The sequence below is a fragment of the Cyanistes caeruleus genome, chromosome 5 (assembly GCF_971803275.1).
Source record: "Cyanistes caeruleus chromosome 5, bCyaCae1.hap1.1, whole genome shotgun sequence".
Lineage (NCBI taxonomy): Eukaryota > Metazoa > Chordata > Aves > Passeriformes > Paridae > Cyanistes > Cyanistes caeruleus.
The window spans coordinates 983162-1003837 of NC_141705.1; the positions used below are offsets into that span (position 1 = coordinate 983162).

At 58.0% G+C, this 20676-nt stretch overlaps 1 protein-coding gene across 1 annotated transcript in view; it reads left to right on the plus strand.

Annotated features, from left to right (window-relative positions):
• The first annotated feature begins 787 nt into the window (after window positions 1-787).
• Window positions 788-20676, plus strand: part of RAB11FIP5 (RAB11 family interacting protein 5) — a 46531-nt gene continuing 26642 nt past the window's right edge. Inside the window, exons 1-2 of the mRNA XM_086888579.1 lie at window positions 788-1275; window positions 20068-20507. Coding sequence (XP_086744705.1) covers window positions 893-1275; window positions 20068-20507 — 823 coding nt within the window. The 5' untranslated portion in view covers window positions 788-892. The remainder of the gene's footprint in view (window positions 1276-20067; window positions 20508-20676) is intronic.

The following is a 20676-nucleotide window of genomic DNA, read 5'->3' on the forward strand; positions in this document are numbered from 1 at the left end:
AAACACCTGGACATGGAAACACCTGGGCATGGAAACACCTGTGCATGAGCACACTTGGGTACAGACATACCTGTGTGCTTGTATGTACATGGCACACCTGTGCAGGGACACACCTGTGCAGGGACACACCTGTGCTCACACTCATGTGCACACCATACCTGTGGCAGAGTCACAGCAGGGATGTGGTGAGGGGGTGCCCCGGACCGTGGGGGTGTGTGCGCCATGGGTGTGGCTGTGTGGGTGTGGCTGTGTGGGTGTGGCTGTGTGGGTGTGACCGCCCAGGTGTGGCAGCCTGGGTGTGACTTCATGGGTGTGACCTCACAGGGGCGGGGCCATGGGAGGGGCCTGAGTGTGAAGGGGCGGGGCCAAGACGGGTGGGGCGGTGCTGTGGCTGCAAGCAGGGCGGGGCTGGAGCGCGGCTGGGGCCGGGAGGGGCGGGGCTAAAGAGGGAGGGGGCGGAGCCAGAGGGCTTGGGGGCGTGGTTAGAGCCGCACGGGGGCGTGGTTAGATCCGCACGGGGGCGTGGCTAGATCCGCACGGGGGCGTGGTTAGAGCCGCACGGGGGCGTGGTTAGAGCCGCACGGGGGCGTGGTTAGAGCCGCACGGGGGCGTGGCTAGAGCCGCACGGGGGCGTGGTTAGAGCCGCACGGGGGCGTGGCTAGAGCCGCACGGGGGCGTGGTTAGATCCGCACGGGGGCGTGGTTAGAGCCGCACGGAGGCGTGGCTAGAGCCGCACGGGGGCGTGGTTAGAGCCTCCCAGGGCCGCGGTGGGAGCCGTTGTGGGCGGGGCCGGCGGGGCCGGTGTCGCTCGCGCTGCGGCAGCGGCGGTTCCGGAGCGGGGCCCGGCCCGGCCCGGCCGCTTCTCCCCGGCCCTGCCCCGCCCGGCCCGGCCATGGCGCTGCTGCGGGCGGCCGCGCTGCCCGCCGAGGGCTGCCCGGCCTGGCTGCCCACGCACGTGCAGGTGACGGTGGTGCGGGCCCGCGGGCTGCGCTGCAAGGGCGGCGGCGGCGGCAAAGGCAAAGCGGGCGGCAGCGACGCGTACACCGTGATCCAGCTGGGCCGAGAGAAGTACAGCACCTCGGTGGCCGAGAAGAGCGGCGGCAGCCCCGAGTGGAGGGAGGAATGTGCCTTCGAGCTGCCCCCCGAGCCCGGGGCCTGCCCGGGGCTGCTGCTCACCGTGATGCACCGGGCTCTGGTGGGCATGGACCGGTTCCTGGGCCAGGCCCTGGTGCCGCTGGAGCCCGGCCGGCAGCGGGGCCGCGAGCCCGACGAGCGGTGAGTGAGGGGCGCGGCCCGGCGGGGACGGGCGGGCCTGGGTGGGCTCCTGGACCCCCCCGTGAGCCCCGGGATTGCCGTCCCGGGCTCCTCGTGTGTCCCAGAGTGGTGTCACGGCATCCCCGGTAGCCCTGGAGGGACAGCGGGGTCGCCCACGGAGCCCCCCCCGGTGCCCGGCGCGGCTGTCACCGGCTCGCCCAGGACGGGCACTGCGGGCTCCCTGGGCACCCTGCTGGGGCAGGGAGGACATCTCGGCTTCCAGGGACACCCCAGGGACGTGCCACAGCGATCAGGGTGGGGCTCACCCTGCAGCAGGGAGGGTGGCACAGGGTCCCTGTGCCCTGGCACCGTGTCCCCAGGCTGGGCTGCCCCGTGTGACCCCCGAAGGACACGGCAGGACTCGGGGGATCGCAGGGCCTGGGGATGCTCCAGGAAGGACATGCTGGGAGGGGTGGGACATGGCCAGGATGATGATGGGACATGGCCAGAATGATGATGATGGGACATGGCCAGGATGATGATGGTGGGACATGGCTGGGATGATGATGGGACATGGCCGGGATGATGATGGGACATGGCCAGGATGATGATGATGGGACATGGCCGGGATGATGATGATGGGACATGACCAGGATGATGATGGGACATGGCCAGGATGATGATGATGGGACATGGCTGGGATGATGATGGGACATGGCCAGGATGATGATGGGACATGGCTGGGATGATGATGGGACATGGCTGGGATGATGATGGGACATGGCTGGGATGATGATGATGGGACATGACCAGGATGATGATGATGGGACATGGCCGGGATGATGATGATGGGACATGGCCAGGATGATGATGATGGGACATGGCCGGGATGATGATGATGGGACATGACCAGGATGATGATGGGACATGGCCAGGATGATGATGATGGGACATGGCTGGGATGATGATGGGACATGGCCAGGATGATGATGGTGGGACATGGCTGGGATGATGATGGTGGGACATGGCCAGGATGATGATGGTGGGACATGGCCAGGATGATGATGGTGGGACATGGCCAGGATGATGATGGTGGGACATGGCCAGGATGATGATGATGGGACATGGCCGGGATGATGATGGGACATGGCCAGGATGATGATGATGGGACATGGCTGGGATGATGATGGGACATGGCTGGGATGATGATGGTGGGACATGGCCAGGATGATGATGATGGGACATGGCTGGGATGATGATGATGGGACATGGCTGGGATGATGATGGGACATGGCCGGGAAGATGATGGGACATGGCCAGGATGATGATGGGACATGGCTGGGATGATGATGATGGGACATGGCCAGGATGATGATGGTGGGACATGGCCAGGATGATGATGATGGGACATGGCCAGGATGATGATGGGACATGGCTGGGATGATGATGATGGGACATGGCCAGGATGATGATGGGACATGGCTGGGATGATGATGATGGGACATGGCTGGGATGATGATGATGGGACATGGCTGGGATGATGATGATGGGACATGACCAGGATGATGATGATGGGACATGGCTGGGATGATGATGGGACATGACCAGGAAGGTGCTGTGGGACAGGGGTCCCGCCCTGGCCCTGCAAGGGAATCGTGCTGGACGAGGCACCAGAGCATCCAGCCCCTCTGGACAGGGGTCCTGGGGACCAGGATGGCCGCAGCTCCCTCTGCACCCCGGCTCTGTCTCTCCTGGGAAGCCGTGGCACAGCTGCTCCTTGTGCCTTGTCCCCTGATGGCTGCAGTGGCCCCTCCGTTGTCACCCGGTTTGTGATGGAGGGTCCCCAATTTGGAGGTCCAGACCCCAACCCCGTGCTGCCTCCAGGGGGAATTGCTGATCCTCCTCCTTCCCCAGAAGGGATTAAAACAATCAAAATGTTTTTGAGCCTTTGCCAAGCACAAAAATGCAGGAATGTGGCTGAAATTCCTTTAGGGAAGGAGTTTTGGGGGTTTTGTTCCACGCAGACCTGGCGGTGCCTCTGGGAGCGTCCCCCCTGCTCCCTGGCCCCCCAAATCCCAGGAATTCTGCTGGCTTGCTGCCCAAAGCTGCGGGCCTGGAGAGGAGCCTCCCTCGCCTTCCTACCAGGGCAGCGCTGGGATTAGCCTGGAAAAACTTTTTCCGTGGAGAAACAGAGCTCCACAGCCCTGGAGACTGCCCTAAAACGGGAGCAGGAATGAACAACCCCGGCAATACTGGCTGGGATTTTCCCCACGGCGTTTATTTTGCTTTTCTCAGCGAGATGCCGGAGGCCGGGCGCTGTCGGAGGAGCCAGCTCGGGATTCTCGGGGCCTGATTGGAACCAGCTCCGGCTGCGGGGCCTGGCTCGGCCACGGGGGACGTGGAGCAGCTCCACGGCCTGGGAATGGGCTGGGGGAGAGGATTTTGTGGGTTGTGCAAAGCAGGGGCCCCACCAAGGCTCGGTCCTTGGTCTTGGCATCTCCAAGGTCTCGTCAGAGGCCGTTAATCCCACGGGAGCAATGTCCAGCCTGGCCGGACCGTGCCAGGCCGTGGTCACCCCGTGACACCGCTCCTGCAGCCAGGGGGGATCCAGGCTGTGGGGCTGGAGGTCCCTAGGGCTTTGGAGAAGGCTTCAAGGAGATCTTCCAGCACCTTCCAGGGCCTAAAGGGGCTCCAGGAGAGCTGGAGAGGGACTGGGGCCAAGGGCTGCAGGGACAGGAGCCAGGGAATGGCTTCCAGTGGGAAAGGGGAGATTGGGCTGGGATCTTGGCAAGGAATTCCTGCCTGGGCTGCAATTCCCACATTTCCCATGGCTGCCCCTGGATCCCTGGCAGTGCCCAAGGCCAGGCTGGACACTGGGATTGGATCCAGCTGGGATGGTGGGATGTGTTCCTGCCATGGCAGGGGTGGGATGGGATGAGCTTTGAGGTCCCTTCCAGCCCAACCCCATTCCATGATTCCCTCATTTGCTGTCTGTCTCCCTCCCTTCCTGTAGCTGTGCTTGCATAAGGAAAACTCACTTCCCCTTGTGACATTGAGGATCACAAGAGCTCTGTTTTCCCCCGTGGTCCCCAGGGTGGAGGCGAGCACGGAGAACACGATGGGAGCTCTGTGCCCTGAGCCCCTCTGCTCGCTGCAGTGTCCCGAGGCTGGCTGGCAGCTCTGCAGCCTGGAGAGGTTTTTGGAGGACAATCCCAGGGGCTGGAGCTTGTCCAGCCAGGTGGGAGAAGGATCATGGGGAGCTCAGGGGGTTCTGGCTCTTTGGGAGCTTCCAGCCAGCTCCGATGTCTGGAAATAGCTTCGTTCAGGAGGAAACTTTGATTCCCAGATTAAAGAGAGCAAAACAAACAGAGGCTCCCACCCTCGAGGTGAGCCCACCCAGGCCTGTGCTGAGGAGATAACAGGGCTGAGCCTCTGCCCCTCGCTGCCTTCTGGGATCCCGTCCTGGGCCGGGCACAGCCCCGCTGCCAGCTGGGCTGGGAGCCTGCTCCAGCAAAGGATCCATTGTCAGTCTGGTGACCTTGCTCTCATTTCCCTGCTGGTTTTTATTGCACAGAAACTTCACCGGTGATAATTATTATCCTTGTTTTGGGCTCGGTGGAAAATGTTCCGTCAAACTTGGACTCTTCTCCGGGAAGGAGCCGCCAGGGAGGCCGGGGTGTTTACGAGCTGCCTCGTGCGGCTCAGTCTGGGTCATCTCAGTGCTTTGCCAGGAGAAAATCAACTCCTGGAGTTGCACAAGAGCAGCCTGAGAGCTCTCCCCATCCCAGGGTTTGTCCCACACTCGGGCAGCTCCAGGGGTTGGGCTTGGCAGGCAAAGCAAGCTCTGAGCATCATTTCCCTCTTTGCGCTTGAGCCTTGTGCATCCAGAGAACTCTGGGCAGGATCTCCTGGTCCTCACCTCCTTCCCCTGGCCTCATCCTGCAGTTCCTTGTCCTGTGCTCAGTCCCTGCAAAACCAGGATCCAGCCCAGGAGAAGGAGGATTTTTGGGAACTCACGGGGCTGCTGTTGCTTCTGTGTCCCAGCATGCAGGAAATGCCCTTGGAGCCACCGGTGGGGCTCACGGCAGCGAGGCAGGGACTGTCCCCTCCACAGCCAGCCCACCTGGGAAAGCTGGGAGTGCAGCCAGTGAGACAGGGTCCATCCAACACACATCAGGCTGGGAGTGTGTGGAATCAGAATCCCAGAGAGATTTGGGTGGAAAGGGACTGTAAAGCCACTCTGGTGCCACCCCTGCCATGGCAGCGACACCTCCCACTGTCCCAGGTGCTCCCAGCAGCCCAGCCTGGCCTTGGATGCTGCCCCAGCTGCTCTGGGCACCTGTGCCAGGGCCTGCCCACCCTCCCTGCCAGGAATTCCTTCCCAATATCCCATCCAGCCCTGCCCTCTGGCAGTGGGAGCCATTCCTGGGCCCTGTCCCTCCAGCCCTTGTCCCAGGTTTCTCTCCAGTGGATTTGGAGACCTTTCCCTTGGCCTGCGTGCAGCATCCCTTGGGTGGGCAGCATGGGAGGGGACAGGAGGTGCCTGGGAACACCAGGACTGGACCTTGGATCTCCCTGCCTGGAACCCAAAATATCCTTGATTGTGCTGTGTGAGGGTGAGGCTGGTGGTGGGAGGAAGCAGCAAAGGTCCAAGATTTCCTGGGCTGGCTAAAGCAAGCCCTTGGTTGCCTTTCCCTGGTCCCTCCCTCTCTGAAGAACCATTTCCATTTGCCATCCATCCCAAAGATCCCCCAGCCCTGGGACACAGGGAAGGTGAAAGGTGCAGACATTGACCTGCCAGGGCTCAAGCCCCTGGGCTTTGCAGCGCTGGGATCTGTGTTTGAGGGGCAGGGAGTGCAGCAGCAATCAGAATTCCTGGCTCTGCTTTTCCTGCAGTGACTTGCAGTCGCTCCCTGGCTGCTGCCCGGGCCGGGCGTGATGGGGAACTCGTCTGGGGGAGTTGTTCTTTCTGCAGAATTAGATCAGCTCTGACTTCCCCAAAGCCCTTCCGTGCTGCACTTCCCTCTTCTTGTTCCTGTTCCTGCCCAGCTGTGGAGGCACCTGCTGCTGGCTGGGCTTCTGTGGGGCTGCAGCATCCCCACCCTGGCAGAGGGTGGGACGCTCCCTCTTCCTCTCCATCACCAAAGGACATTTCCTTCGGCTGCCAAACTTGGCCAGCAAAGTCCTCGAGGCCACTGGGGCTTCTCTGCTCCGTGTCATGATGGAGTTCTGAGGCTCAGAGGGAAAGGGACAGGGAATTGCTTGGGTTTGGAGCCAGAGAGAGCAGAGGAGGAGGTTGTGAGCACGGGCACGGGGGCTGGGAGAAGACAAGGGCTGATCCAGAGGCTCTCTGAGGAGGCCCATCCTGCCCAGTGATGGGTGCTGCCCGTCTGCTCAGCGTGTTGGCACCTTGCAGGGGTGAGAAGCTCCCTCAGAGCCAAGGATGGTCCCAAATCCCTGCCAGGTCTCCTTCACTGAGCCCCACACCAGGCATTTGTCCCTTCCTGTCACTGGTGGGACCCATCCCGTCCCCTCCTTGCTGTGACAAATGGCACTGTCCTTGTGTTCCCCCTGGAATGGACCCACTCTCTTCTCCTCCTCCAGCCCCTCTGGACCTCTGTCAGCCCACATTGTGCTTGTGGTGTCCTCCTCCCTCATTTAATTATGATCAGGAGATCGTTAGCAGTGGGATGAGGCCGTGGCAGCCCCTGGCAGGGATTTGGGACCATCCCAAGCCTTGGCTCCTCGTGCCTGTCCTGGGGGAGAGCCTCACACCCAGCTTTGGAGCTGGGCCTGAGCAAGGCCAAATCCCAGCAGCTCTGTCCTTGGAATGTCTGTCCTTAGGCTGAGGAGAGGGAGACCTTGCAGTGGGGAGGGGAGGGAATGGCTGCTCTGGGGTAGATTTGGGATGGGGAGTTTGAATCCAAGGGCAAAGAGCCCTTTTCCCTGTGGTCAGAGAGCCCAGCAAGGCTGGTGAGGGTCTGGGAGATGCCAGGAGCACCAGCTCCCCTGAGCTGGGATGGTTTGGGGCTGAAAATGCAGCTCTGAGAGAGGAAATGGCCTGGAGTGACGGAACGCTGCAGGGGAGGGGGGATTGGTGCTGCCAAAAACAGGGGCAGGATTGGTGCTGTGGGGGCCTGGGATGGCATCTGTGGTGACCAGGATGGGATAACATCCATGGTGACCAGGATGGGATAACATCTGTGGTGACCAGGATGGGATAACATCCATGGTGACCAGGATGGGATAACACCCATGGTGACCAGGATGGGATAACATCCATGGTGACCAGGGCAGGGATAACACCCATGGTGATCAGGATGGGATAACACCCATGGTGACAGGATGGGATAACATCCATGGTGACCAGGATGGGATAACACCCATGGTGACCAGGATGGGATAACATCCATGGTGACCAGGATGGGATAACACCCATGGTGACCAGGGCAGGGATAACACCCATGGTGATCAGGATGGGATAACATCCATGGTGACCAGGATGGGATAACATCTGTGGTGACCAGGATGGGATAACACCCATGGTGACCAGGATGGGATAACATCCATGGTGACCAGGATGGGATAACATCTGTGGTGACCAGGATGGGATAACACCCATGGTGACCAGGATGGGATAACATCCATGGTGACCAGGATGGGATAACACCCATGGTGACCAGGATGGGATAACATCCATGGTGACCAGGATGGGATAACATCTGTGGTGACCAGGATGGGATAACATCCATGGTGACCAGGATGGGATAACATCCATGGTGACCAGGATGGGATAACACCCATGGTGACCAGGGCAGGGATAACACCCATGGTGATCAGGATGGGATAACATCTGTGGTGACCAGGATGGGATAACACCCATGGTGACCAGGATGGGATAACATCCATGGTGACCAGGATGGGATAACATCTGTGGTGACCAGGATGGGATAACATCCATGGTGACCAGGATGGGATAACACCCATGGTGACCAGGATGGGATAACATCCATGGTGATCAGGATGGGATAACATCCATGGTGACCAGGATGGGATAACACCCATGGTGACCAGGATGGGATAACATCCATGGTGACCAGGATGGGATAACACCCATGGTGACCAGGGCAGGGATAACATCCATGGTGACCAGGATGGGATAACATCCATGGTGACCAGGATGGGATAACACCCATGGTGACCAGGGCAGGGATAACACCCATGGTGACCAGGGCAGGGATAACACCCATGGTGACCAGGATGGGATAACACCCATGGTGACCAGGGCAGGGATAACATCCATGGTGACCAGGATGGGATAACATCCATGGTGACCAGGATGGGATAACATCCATGGTGACCAGGATGGGATAACACCCATGGTGACCAGGATGGGATAACACCCATGGTGACCAGGGCAGGGATAACACCCATGGTGACCAGGATGGGATAACACCCATGGTGACCAGGATGGGATAACATCCATGGTGACCAGGATGGGATAACATCTGTGGTGACCAGGATGGGATAACATCCATGGTGACCAGGATGGGATAACACCCATGGTGACCAGGATGGGATAACATCTGTGGTGACCAGGATGGGATAACACCCATGGTGACCAGGATGGGATAACATCCATGGTGACCAGGATGGGATAACACCCATGGTGACCAGGGCAGGGATAACATCCATGGTGACCAGGATGGGATAACATCCATGGTGACCAGGATGGGATAACACCCATGGTGACCAGGGCAGGGATAACACCCATGGTGACCAGGATGGGATAACACCCATGGTGACCAGGATGGGATAACATCCATGGTGACCAGGGCAGGGATAACACCCATGGTGACCAGGATGGGATAACACCCATGGTGACCAGGATGGGATAACATCCATGGTGACCAGGATGGGATAACATCCATGGTGACCAGGGTGGGATAACATCCATGGTGACCAGGATGGGATAACATCCATGGTGACCAGGATGGGATAACATCCATGGTGACCAGGGCAGGGATAACACCCATGGTGACCAGGATGGGATAACACCCATGGTGACCAGGATGGGATAACATCCATGGTGACCAGAGCTGGGATAACATCCATGGTGACCAGGATGGGATAACACCCATGGTGACCAGGATGGGATAACACCCATGGTGACCAGGATGGGATAACACCCATGGTGACCAGGATGGGATAACATCCATGGTGACAGGATGGGATAACATCCATGGTGACCAGGGCAGGGATAACATCCATGGTGACCAGGATGGGATAACACCCATGGTGACCAGGATGGGATAACACCCATGGTGACCAGGGCAGGGATAACATCCATGGTGACCAGGATGGGATAACATCCATGGTGACCAGGGCAGGGATAACATCTGTGGTGACCAGGATGGGATAACACCCATGGTGACCAGGATGGGATAACATCCATGGTGACCAGGGCAGGGATAACACCCATGGTGACCAGGGCAGGGATAACACCCATGGTGACCAGGATGGGATAACACCCATGGTGATCAGGATGGGATAACACCCATGGTGACCAGGGCAGGGATAACACCCATGGTGACCAGGGCAGGGATAACACCCTTGGTGGCCAGCTGACCCCAGGCTAGCATTTTCCCTGAGCTGGGAGCCCAGAGCAGAGGGCCCAGGGTGTAATTTTGCTCCTACCTGCCCAGTTAATCCCATTTTCACCCAGCTGCCACTGCTGGTTTAAGTAGTTTAAGGCCCTTGCTCTGCTCTCCTGCAGGAAAGCTCTGCTTTTGTTGTTTTTTAAGATATTTGAGTGGTCTGATCCCAGCTTTGCAGATCTGGGATGTTGGGTCTGGTGTGTCAGTGGCTGGGAGTGCTGGCCCATCACCCTCCATCATCTCAGAAAGCTGCAGACTCGCTGTTTCCCAGGGATTTCCCAGGGCCCCGATTTCCCCCAGCTGCAGAATGACCTCAGCAGCTCGGGACACCCCTCAGTCCTGTTTGTGCAGAGCTCCAGATGGGGGGAGCTGGTGCTGCTGCCTGTGCTGAGTTCAGCTGTGCTCAGTCCCTGCTCCAGGAGCCCCCAGGGTGACTCTGTCCCCCCAGAGCCTGGCTGAGTCCTCCCTCGGTGGGCTCTGCTCCTCCTCCTCCTCCTCTTGGGGGGATGCTCTTTGTGCTTCCTGGAGGAATCTGCTCCATGGTGGAGGAGTCCAGGGAAAACCTGGCATCCTCTCCCCTGCCAGGTGGGAATGGCCTTTGAGCCACCGCTGTGTCCCTCTGTCCTGGGGCCTGGCTGAGCCTGTGCCTGGCTGAGCCATGCTCAGATCCAGCGTGGGATTCTCCTGCTCCATCTGAAGCCTGCCTGGGACAGGGGTTTGGTTTCCCAGCCCAGGGTGGGGGTGTGGGAGCTGCAGCCCTGGAGCAGCACCTCAGGGGCTCCTCCCCAGCTCTGCATTTCCAGGGAGTCTCTTCCCTGACAGATCCACCAAGGATAAAGGAGTGGAACATGCTGCTGGGCTCTGGATTCATTCCCTTTTCCCTTTTTTCACGTTTGATTCACTCCTGAGCATGGTTTGATGTGATGGGTGAGCAATCCATGTGTGACCTGTTCCCAGAGCTGATTTCAGGCTGTGTGGAGCCATGAGGCTGGTGTCCCTTCCCTGGGATTGGTGTCCCTTCCCTGGGATTGGTGTCCCTTCCCTGGGATTGGTGTCACTCCCCTGGGATTGGTGTCCCTCCCCTGGGATTGGTGTCTCTTCCCTGGGATTGGTGTCTCTTCCCTGGGATTGGTGTCACTCCCCTGGGATTGGTGTCACTCCCCTGGGATTGGTGTCCCTTCCCTGGGATTGGTGTCCCTTCCCTGGGATTGATGTCCCTTCCCTGGGATTGGTGTCCCTTCCCTGGGATTGGTGTCACTTCCCTGGGATTGGTGTCACTCCCCTGGGATTGGTGTCACTCCCCTGGGATTGGTGTCCCTTTGGAGAACAGGCATCCCAAGCCTCTGGGCACTGGTTCTGTGTGCAAGCCCTGCCGTGCTGCTTCTCCCAGCTGGAAGTGGAAAGGATTTACAGTAACTGGTGTTTGTCCTGTGCCTGCTCAGGGCAGCTCGTGCAGCAGCTCCTGGTGCTTTGCAGCCCTGCAGAGTCAGCTCAGGGCTCCTGTTGGTTTAACTCTGGATTCTGGTGCACAGGGCAGGGGATCACTCACACTGGCAGAGTCACACAGGGACCTTGTCCCCTGTCCTGTGCTGTCTGGGCAGCTCAGGTCACTGGGTGACCATAGGGGTGGTTCGCTGGCTGCTTGGCAGCTGGGAGGACACAAACCATGGGTGCTGTGGAGCGTGAGCAGATAAATCCAGCTGAGGTGATCCTGGATCCTGCTCTTGCTGTCCCCAGTCATAAATGTTTCATGCTGTTTTACAGCTCCTTAAATCTTCCCTCCCTCCCTCTGCCCACCTGTCCATCCTGTGCTAGAGAACAGCCTCAGATTCTATCAGCCCAAAGTGATTTGGGATGAAGCCACTGCTGGTGCTCTCATGCCAGCACCGTCCTGGTGGCTCACAGCTCTTTTCCATCCCTGGTGTCTATCCTGGTCCAAAAGCTGTCCCCTTCCTTTTCATCTCCCTGCTTGCCTCTGACCTTGCCTGGATGGGCTTTGTCCCATCCCTGGGCACAGCCTGGGGGTGCACTCCCAGCTGGGACACCAGCAGGGCTGGCTTTTCCTGCTTTTCAGGCTGTTCCTGCAGTTGGGTCCCTCTGCAGTGACAATATCTCCGTTCCTGGCTGTGACAAGCTCATCCTGGGATGAACCCTTCAGCAGGTGCCAGTCCTTGCTGGCATTTTCTCACCTGGCTTCCTGCTTGTCCCAGTGGAGCACCAGCACCATGCCCAGGGCTTCCTGTCCTTCCACACAGCTCTCCATTCCTGGGGTGCAGCCCCTCTGGAGCTGCTGTCTCAGAGCTGGAGCCCTCAGCAGGGCTGGGCTGCTCCGTTGAGTTGGTTCCTTGTTTGTGAGCACTTCTGGGAAGAACATTTGGAGGGATGAACTTCCCACCTCAGCTGCTCCATCCACAGGGGAGTCAGCCTGTGTTTATTTTCCATCTGTGCTTTTAGCAGCTCGCAGGGATCACCTGGCAGGATCAGCCATCCAAAACCAACACGAAACCGGCTCTGTGGAAAAGCTTCCCAGCACTGCTGGGGGAAGCTGGGGCAGGAACAGGGAGCCAGAGAAAAAAGCACAAAATTCCCTGGGGCTGGCTTGTTTTCCAGCCTGTGCTTCCCATCCTGGCTAGGTGAGCTTCCTCCTGGCCCAGCTGCTGCTGCTCCAGGCTCAGGGAAGTGTCCCTGTGCTGGGCTCTCAGGGAGGGTTTGTGCCAAGAGGAGCTGCCCCCAGTGTTTTCCCTGGATTGGTTTCTCCATGCCCTGCCCTGCTCTGTTGCTGTAGCAGCCCAGGAGATCCCTGATTTAAGACCTGGGGCTCTTCTGCCCAGCCAGGCTGACCTTGTTGCAGGGATGAATCAGCAGTAAATGCCAGCCTGGAGCAGTCTGGGAAGAGCCTTTGGCTCTGTGTTGGGATGTGTCTGTGTCCCACTGCAGCTCTGAGCTGTGCAGCAGAATTTCTGCTCGGTTTCAGGTGAACCTCACCCACCCTGACAGGGCTCAGTGCTTTTGGGAGGCTTTGGAGTGGAAGTGCTCCAGAAACGCTCCAGCTGTGCCTCCTTCCCTGGTGCATCCCAGGAATCACCAAGGGACTTCACTCCCCCAAGAAAGTCCCTGAGCTCCCTGCAAAGCACTGGGACCAGTCTGAGGGGGAGCTGGAGGCCCTGGTGCCTGAACAGGGCTGCTGGGGCACAGTGGGTCCAGCTGAGCTGGGGCTTGCAGGGGAATCTTTTGGGGACCCCAACCAGAGCCATCGGAGGGCAAAGGTGGTTCTCCCTGGAATAATCCTTATCCTCATGGGAATAACCCATGTCCTTATAGGAATAATCCATGTCCTCATGGGAATAACCCATGTTCTCCCTGGAATAACCCTTGTCCTCATGGGAATAACCCATGTCCTCATGGGAATGACCCATGTTCTCCCTGGAATAACCCACATCCTCATGGGAATAACCCATGTCCTCATGGGAATGACCCATGTTCTCCCTGGAATAACCCACATCCTCATGGGAATAACCCATGTCCTCATGGGAATGACCCATGTTCTCCCTGGAATAACCCACATCCTCATGGGAATAACCCATGTCCTTATAGGAATAACCCATGTCCTCATGGGAATAACCCATATCCTCATGGGAATAACCCATATCCTTATGGGAATGACCCATATCCCTATGGGAATAACCCATGTCCTCATGGGAATGACCCATGTCCTCATGGGAATAACCCATGTCCTTATGGGAATAACCCATATCCCTATAGGAATAACCCATATCCATATAGGAATATTCCCATATCTCTATGGGAATGACCCATGTCCTCATGGGAAGACGAGCAGGGTAGTGCCCCTGGCAGCTCTGAGTCCTGCCCTGATCTCATCCCAGTGTCCATTGGTTATCCCAAACCAGTGGGATGAGCTTGGCTCACCCAGGCCTTTGGAATGTTGAGGCAGGAAGCTGCTGATGGGCTGGAGGCCTTGGCTCTGTGCTGAAGGAGTCACTTGCTCCAGAGGGGATGTGGAAGTTCTGGATAATGTGATGGAAAATCTCTGCTCAGAGTTGGTGTTGCCTTCCCTTTGGGGCTGGCTCTGTTCCCTGCCCATCCTGGAGCTGCTGGGCCAGCCCAGTGCTCCCACAGCTCCCACAGCCGGGGGTTTCTCACTGGTGGGGAGTGAGCAGTGCCCAAGAGCCACAGGAACATTTCCTGGGGTCCCTGTGCCCCCCTGGGCTGTGCCCTGCTGCCCAGGGCAGGGCAGAGCACAGAGGGAAAGGGAAGGTGTTTGCCCTGAGAAAATCCATCCTCATCCCATCCTCATCCTCATCCCATCCTCATCCTCATCCCATCCTCATCCTCATCCCATCCTCATCCCATCCCCATCCTCATCCCATCCTCATCCTCATCCCATCCTCATCCCATCCTCATCCCATCCTCATCCCATCCTCATCCCATCCTCATCTTCATCCCATCCCCATCCCCATCATCATCCTCATCTCATCCTCATCCCATCCTCATCCTCATCCCATCCTCATCCCATCCCATCCTCATCCCAATCCTCATCCTCATCCTCATCCTCATCCTCATCCTCATCCTCATCCTCATCCTCATCCTCATCCTCATCCTCATCCTCATCTCATCCTCATCTCATCTCATCCTCATCCCATCCTCATCCCATCCTCATCCTCATCCTCATCCTCATCCTCATCCTCATCCTCATCCTCATCCCATCCTCATCTCATCTCATCCTCATCCTCATCCTCATCCCATCCCCATCCTCATCTCATCCTCATCCTCATCCTCATCCCATCCCCATCCCCATCGGGGTCTCTTTCCCTCCTGTTCATGTTCCTGTGCTCCCGTTTCCACGCTGGTGTCTTTCCCTGGGCTCAGCGCAGGGTGAGGGATGTTGCAGGAGCGGGGGAGCAGCTCTGGTTTGGGAACAGCTCTGGTTTGGGAACAGCTCTGGTTTGGGAACAGCTCTGGTTTGGGGAGCAGCTCTGGTTTGGGAACAGCTCTGGTTTGGGAACAGCTCTGGTTTGGGAACAGCTCTGGTTTGGGAACAGCTCTGGTTTGGGAACAGCTCTGGTTTGGGGAGCAGCTCTGGTTTGGGAACAGCTCTGGTTTGGGAACAGCTCTGGTTTGGGAGCAGCTCTGGTTTGGGAACAGCTCTGGTTTGGGGAACAGCTCTGGTTTGGGGAGCAGCTCTGGTTTGGGAACAGCTCTGGTTCCAGGAGCAGCTCTGTGGCTGCTCTCTCACTCATCCTGACAACAGCAGATGTAGAAACAGACCCCTGGTGCTGTCTCCCAGTGCTGCCTTTGGCACTGCTCCCTTGGCCCGGGCCTGGGGACAGCAGAGGGGTTCAGGGGTGTCTGGGACAGCTGGCTGTGCTCATTAACCAACTCAATTAACTCAATGAGTGTGCACAGCCACACTGGGGGGGCTGGGCAGCCTCTCCCACGTGGGACTGCCCCCGATCCCGTGACAGCCCAGGAATGGGAGCTGCAGACCCCTCTCAGCTCAGGAGCCTCCCTGGAGCTCACAGGGCCTCCAGCAACTTCCCCTTCCCTGGAGTTCTCTCTTTGAGGTTTCCTCTCTGCCCAGCTGGGGTGCAGCGCTGCTTCCTTCCCCCTCAGCCACCCTGGGCTGCTCTCCAGGCCCTTCCCTGGGCATGGAAAACAGATCCTGGGGTTCTCACCTTGGGATCCACACCCAGCAGTGCTGGATCCATGGAGTGTCACAGGGAACAATGCACATTTGTTAGCAAAAGCGAATTTCCCCAGCCTGTGCCTTGTGCCTTCCATCTGGCTGGAGCTGCATTCCCTGGATGTGTCACCCTGGAGGTGTCCCTGGGCTATCCATTCCCAAATGTGTCACCCTGGAGGTGTCCCTGGGCTATCCATTCCCTGGATGTGTCACTCTGGAGATGTCCCTGAGCTCTCCATTCCCAAATGTGTCACTCTGGAGGTGTCCCTGAGCTCTCCATTCCCTGGATTTGTCATTCTTGAGGTGTCCCTGAGCTCTCCATTCCCAAATGTGTCACTCTGGAGGTGTCCCTGAGCTCTCCGTTCCCTGGATTTGTCATTCTTGAGGTGTCTCTGGTTTCTCCATTCCCAAATGTGTCACCCTGGAGGTGTCCCTGAGCTCTCCATTCCCTGGATTTGTCACCCTGGAGATGTCCCTGAGCTCTCTGTGTGTCAGCAGGCTGTCACCTGGCAGGGCTGGGGGCAGGAGCAGCTCCCCACGGAGCAGAGGATGCTGATCCTGCAGGTTCCATGCTCTGGGAAGCACATTCCAGCTGTCAGGAGCAAGGGAAGGAACACAGACTGGGGCACAGCTCCTCAGCTGGGAGCAATCCTGCTCCTGATCCCCACCAGCTCCAGCTCTGGAGCAGAGTTCAACTTCATTTTAATTTCAGTTTTGTAACAGCAAAGGCTGCATGGGGCTGGGGACCCTCAGAGCGGGCTGGGGGTGGGGGGCTTGTCCTGGGTGTCCTGTGCAGCGAGGAGCTGGGTGCCAGCTGTGGTCTCCAAAGCAGCCCCAGGAATCAGATCCTTGTGGATCCTGGGGCTGGCTGTGCTTGGTGCAGTTCCCTCCATCCCCCTGCGCTCCAGGCTCTGACTGACGTGACCCACTTCTGCTCCTTCAGACCTGGAAAAAGGAGTTTGTGTTTGTTTTCCAGGTGGGTTCTGTTCCCATAAAAACGTCGTGTCCCTCTCCAGGATGAGACCTTGGGTGGCCCCAATCCAGAAATGCCCTCCCAGGATCCCCCTGAGGGCAGCTCCTGGGAGGAATTTGGGAAGCCGAGGGCCGTGGGATGGGGCTGATGGTGAAAAGCTGCTGTGGGAGTTTGTGTGTTGCTGTTTGGGACTTGATCCCTCCCCGATCCCTCTGTCCTGCTCCATCCCAGGAGTTTGCACCTCCTCTTTCCACTGGGGCTGATTCATAAAAACCCAAACACACGGCCTGGAACAGCTGAATCCTCCCAAACCTTGTCCTGTGCCATGAACTGAGAGCTCAGCCTAAAAATAGCCCCGTTGCCTGTTGGAGGTGTGGTCCTGACTGTGGATGAGGGCTGGGGAACCAGAAATAGCTCCTGAATCCCAGCCCAGCACAGCTCTTGCCTTCAGCAGCTGCTTTTTGGAGCAGCTCAGGCTCAGCACCTGAATTCCCTTTGGTGCTCACAGGGTGGGGTGGGGTGGGATGGGATCCATGGGATGAGATGGGATGGGATCCATGGGATGGGATCCATGAGATGGGACTGGAGGGGCTGGGATGGGATGGGATCCATGGGATGAGATGGGCTGGGATCCATGGGATGGGATCCATGGGATGGGACTGGAGGGGCTGGGATGGGATGGGATCCATGGGATGAGATGGGATGGGATGGGCTGGGCTGGGATGGGATGGGATCCATGGGGTGGGATCCATGAGATGGGATCCATGGGATGGGATGGGATCCATGGGATGGGATCCATGGGATGGGATGGGATCCATGGGCTGGGATCCATGGGCTGGGATCCATGGGATGGGATCCATGCGATGGGATCCATGGGATGGGATCCATGGGATGAGATGGGAGGTGCTAGGGACATGTCCAGGCTGTTCCATCTCCTCCTTTCCTTGTGTTAATCCACCCAGATTCTCCCTGTTTTTTTCCACGGGATGATGTAAAGTACAAAGGCTCCTTTCAGGAGTTCTTTGTTTTCCTGTGCAGTGATTCAGCCCCTCAGTCTCTCCTTCCCCAGCTGCTGCAGCCCTTCCCTCCTGAGCTGTTTCCAGGTCCTGCATTAGAGTGAACATCAATGCACTGTGGGGTGTTCCAGGCAGCCTTTTCCCCTCCAATCCTTTGGGAAGAGTCCTCCTGATGCTCCTGCTCCTGCTCCCTGGCAGGGCTCAGCCTCTTCTGGGCTGCTTTTGTTGCTGGTGCCTGGCTCTAAGGGGTTAATGCTGCCTTTTTCCATGGGTTTGTTTTTTCCTGCCTGGATATTTTCAAGCTGACAGCCTGAGCACTGGAAATGTTGCAGTGGGCATTGGGTGGGGTGGGATAAGTGAGTGGTGGGAATAGGAGTGGATTCCCTGGGATTTAATTCCATGTCTGTGCCCAGCACTGTCCCTCCTGCACTTTGTGTGGTGAAGGACCTGGGAATGTTCCAGGGAATGAGGGGATTTTGTGCCCCCTTTGAAGGATCCCAGACAGGATTGGGTTGGAAGGGACCTTAAAACCCATCCAGTCCCACAGGCTGAGACACTTCCCACTATCCCAGTTCCTCCAGGCCCTGTCCAGCCTGGCTTTGGACACTTCTGGGTGTAGCATTCCCAAGCCTCCCAGCTCCTTCCTTCATCCAGGCTGTGAAAACTTCCTTGGCAGAAATCCAGCAACTCCTGGAGGACACAGTTCCAGTATTTTCCTCACCCTGGTGATTCCAGCATGGTCACACCTGCCTCCACCCTTCTCCCTTTCCCCTTCTCCTCCCTTCTCCTCCCTTCTCCTCCCTTCTCCTCCCTTCTCCTCCCTTCTCCTCCCTTCTCCTCCCTTCTCCTCCCTTCTCCTCCCTTCTCCTCCCTTCTCCTCCCTTCTCCTCCCTTCTCCTCCCTTCTCCTCCCTTCTCCTCCCTTTCCCCATCCCATCCCATTTTCCTTCCCTATTTATTTTTCTTCCCTCTTCACTCTCCAAGTGGATGAAGGCACCACTGGGACTTTTGTTTGCTGGGAAATTGTTAATGCATGTCAGAAGTGTCTTCACCTTCCATTGCTCCCAAGAAGCACAACATGGAGAAACAGGATCTGTCCCGAGCCTGCAGATGTCCTTGTGCCTTGTTAAGGGGAATTTTAATCAGGAATTCATTAAATGCTTGGATCTGGATGGGATCAGGGCAGTGGCTGTGCTGGATTCCTGCTCATGCTGCTGCAGCTGTGGGAAGTGGTGCCTGGGATTGGAGAGATGGAGCATCCCATGGGGAGAAGGGAGTGATTTTTGGGAAGGAATGGTTCCCTCGTGGCCTGTGTTTGGTGCTGCCCCACAGGGATGTGCAAGTGGAGAACCAGAGGGTGGCTCTGGGATTGTCCCCAGCCCCACTGGCAGGAGTCCAGACCCCTCTCCCACCCCATTCCAGGGGCTGCTCCGTGCCCTGCCAGCTGCCAGGCCATTCCCTGTGGGACCATCAGGGCCTCAAGGGAGCTTGGGGCTGTTTGTGCCTCGTGCCATGAATGGTTTGGAGGCTTTTCCAAAGCTCTTCCCTTTCCACGGGCAGCCTTGGCGTTGGGGGCTGTGTGTGGGGTGGGACAGTGGGAAGCATTCCCAGTGATGCTCTGGGATCAATCAGTGGGAGCTTTGTGCTGGACATGGGCTCCAGGAGCTGTCAGCAGGAGCCTGCCCTGGGAATTGCCCCCGGATCAGGGGTTGTGTTGGGCTGGAGCTGCACAGAGCTCCTGGGATGCCTCATCCTGGAAAGAACTCAATGCAAGGACACTTCCAGGAGAACCTGAGCATCTTTACTGGAGTGAGACACAGCAGGTCTGGCACAAAGTTGATTTAATGGATGCTGTTGAGTTCCTTTGCCGTTCTGGGTCAGTCTCTGCCGAGAGGATCCCTTGAGTCACCGGCTCTGGGATATTTAAATCAGGAACACAAAATTCCAGCAGCTTTGTCTCCTCCTGGACACAGCTGCCAGCTTTCCCTGGGAAACCAGAGCGCTGTCTGCCAGGGCTGGAGCTGCAGGGGCATCAGGGAGGGGTCAGGTCCTGAGTGCCACCTCCGTGTGGGGTGTTTGTGTGTCTGACTTGGGGGTCAGTGGAATCTGGAACACTTGGGTTAGACTCACTGAGGCTGGAAAAGCCCTCCCAGCCATGGATCCTGTGTTGGATCCCCCCTTGTCCCCAGCCCAGAGCTCTGAGTGCCACCCCAGGAATTCCTTGGGCATCTCCAGGGATGGGCACTCCAAACCTCCCCGGGCAGCTCCAACATTTTCCCACCCCAGGAATTCCTTGGGCATCTCCAGGAATGGACATTCCAAACCTCCCCAGGCAGTTCCAACGTTTTCCAGCCCTTTCCCTGGAGAAACTTGTGCCCTGCTGCTTTCTCCCAGCATCTCCTCCAAAGTTCTCCTGGCTCTTGGAGATGACAGAGGGCCTTTCCTTCTCCCTCCCCTCTGGCTGCAGGTGGCACAAGCTGCACTCCAAGGCTGGGAAGAAGGAGAAGGAGCGTGGTGAGATCCTGGTGAGCATCCAGTTCACCCGGAACAGCCTCACCGCCAGCATGTTCGACCTGTCCGTGAAGGACAAGCCGCGCTCGCCCTTCGGCAAGCTGAAGGACAAGGTGACGGGCAAGAAGAAATACGAGCTGGAGTCGGCCTCTGCCATCATCCCCAGCAGCATGGGAGCCCTGGACATGGAGGATGACTTCGAGCTCGGGGGCAAGAAATCCAAAGTCAAGGGTTTCTTCCTGAAGAGCAAACTGCGCAAGTCATCCCTGACCCAGTCCAGCACCTCCCTGGGGTCCGACAGCACCATCTCCTCTGCCAGCCTGAGCCTGGTGGCCAACGCCCCCGAGGTGGCCAGGTCCCCGAGCAGACACGGCAGCCTGTCCACCGAGCGCTCCGGTAAGAGGATCAGGGATCATCCCCTCGTGTTTCCCCCTTCCTTCCTTTGCAAGGGGCTGCTGAGACTTCCCTCAGCTCTGTTAACTGATTGCTTACCCAGCCACAGATCGGGGAGTTGTGGAATTGGAGAAGCCCTCCAGGATCGTGGAATCCAACCGATCCCCAGCAG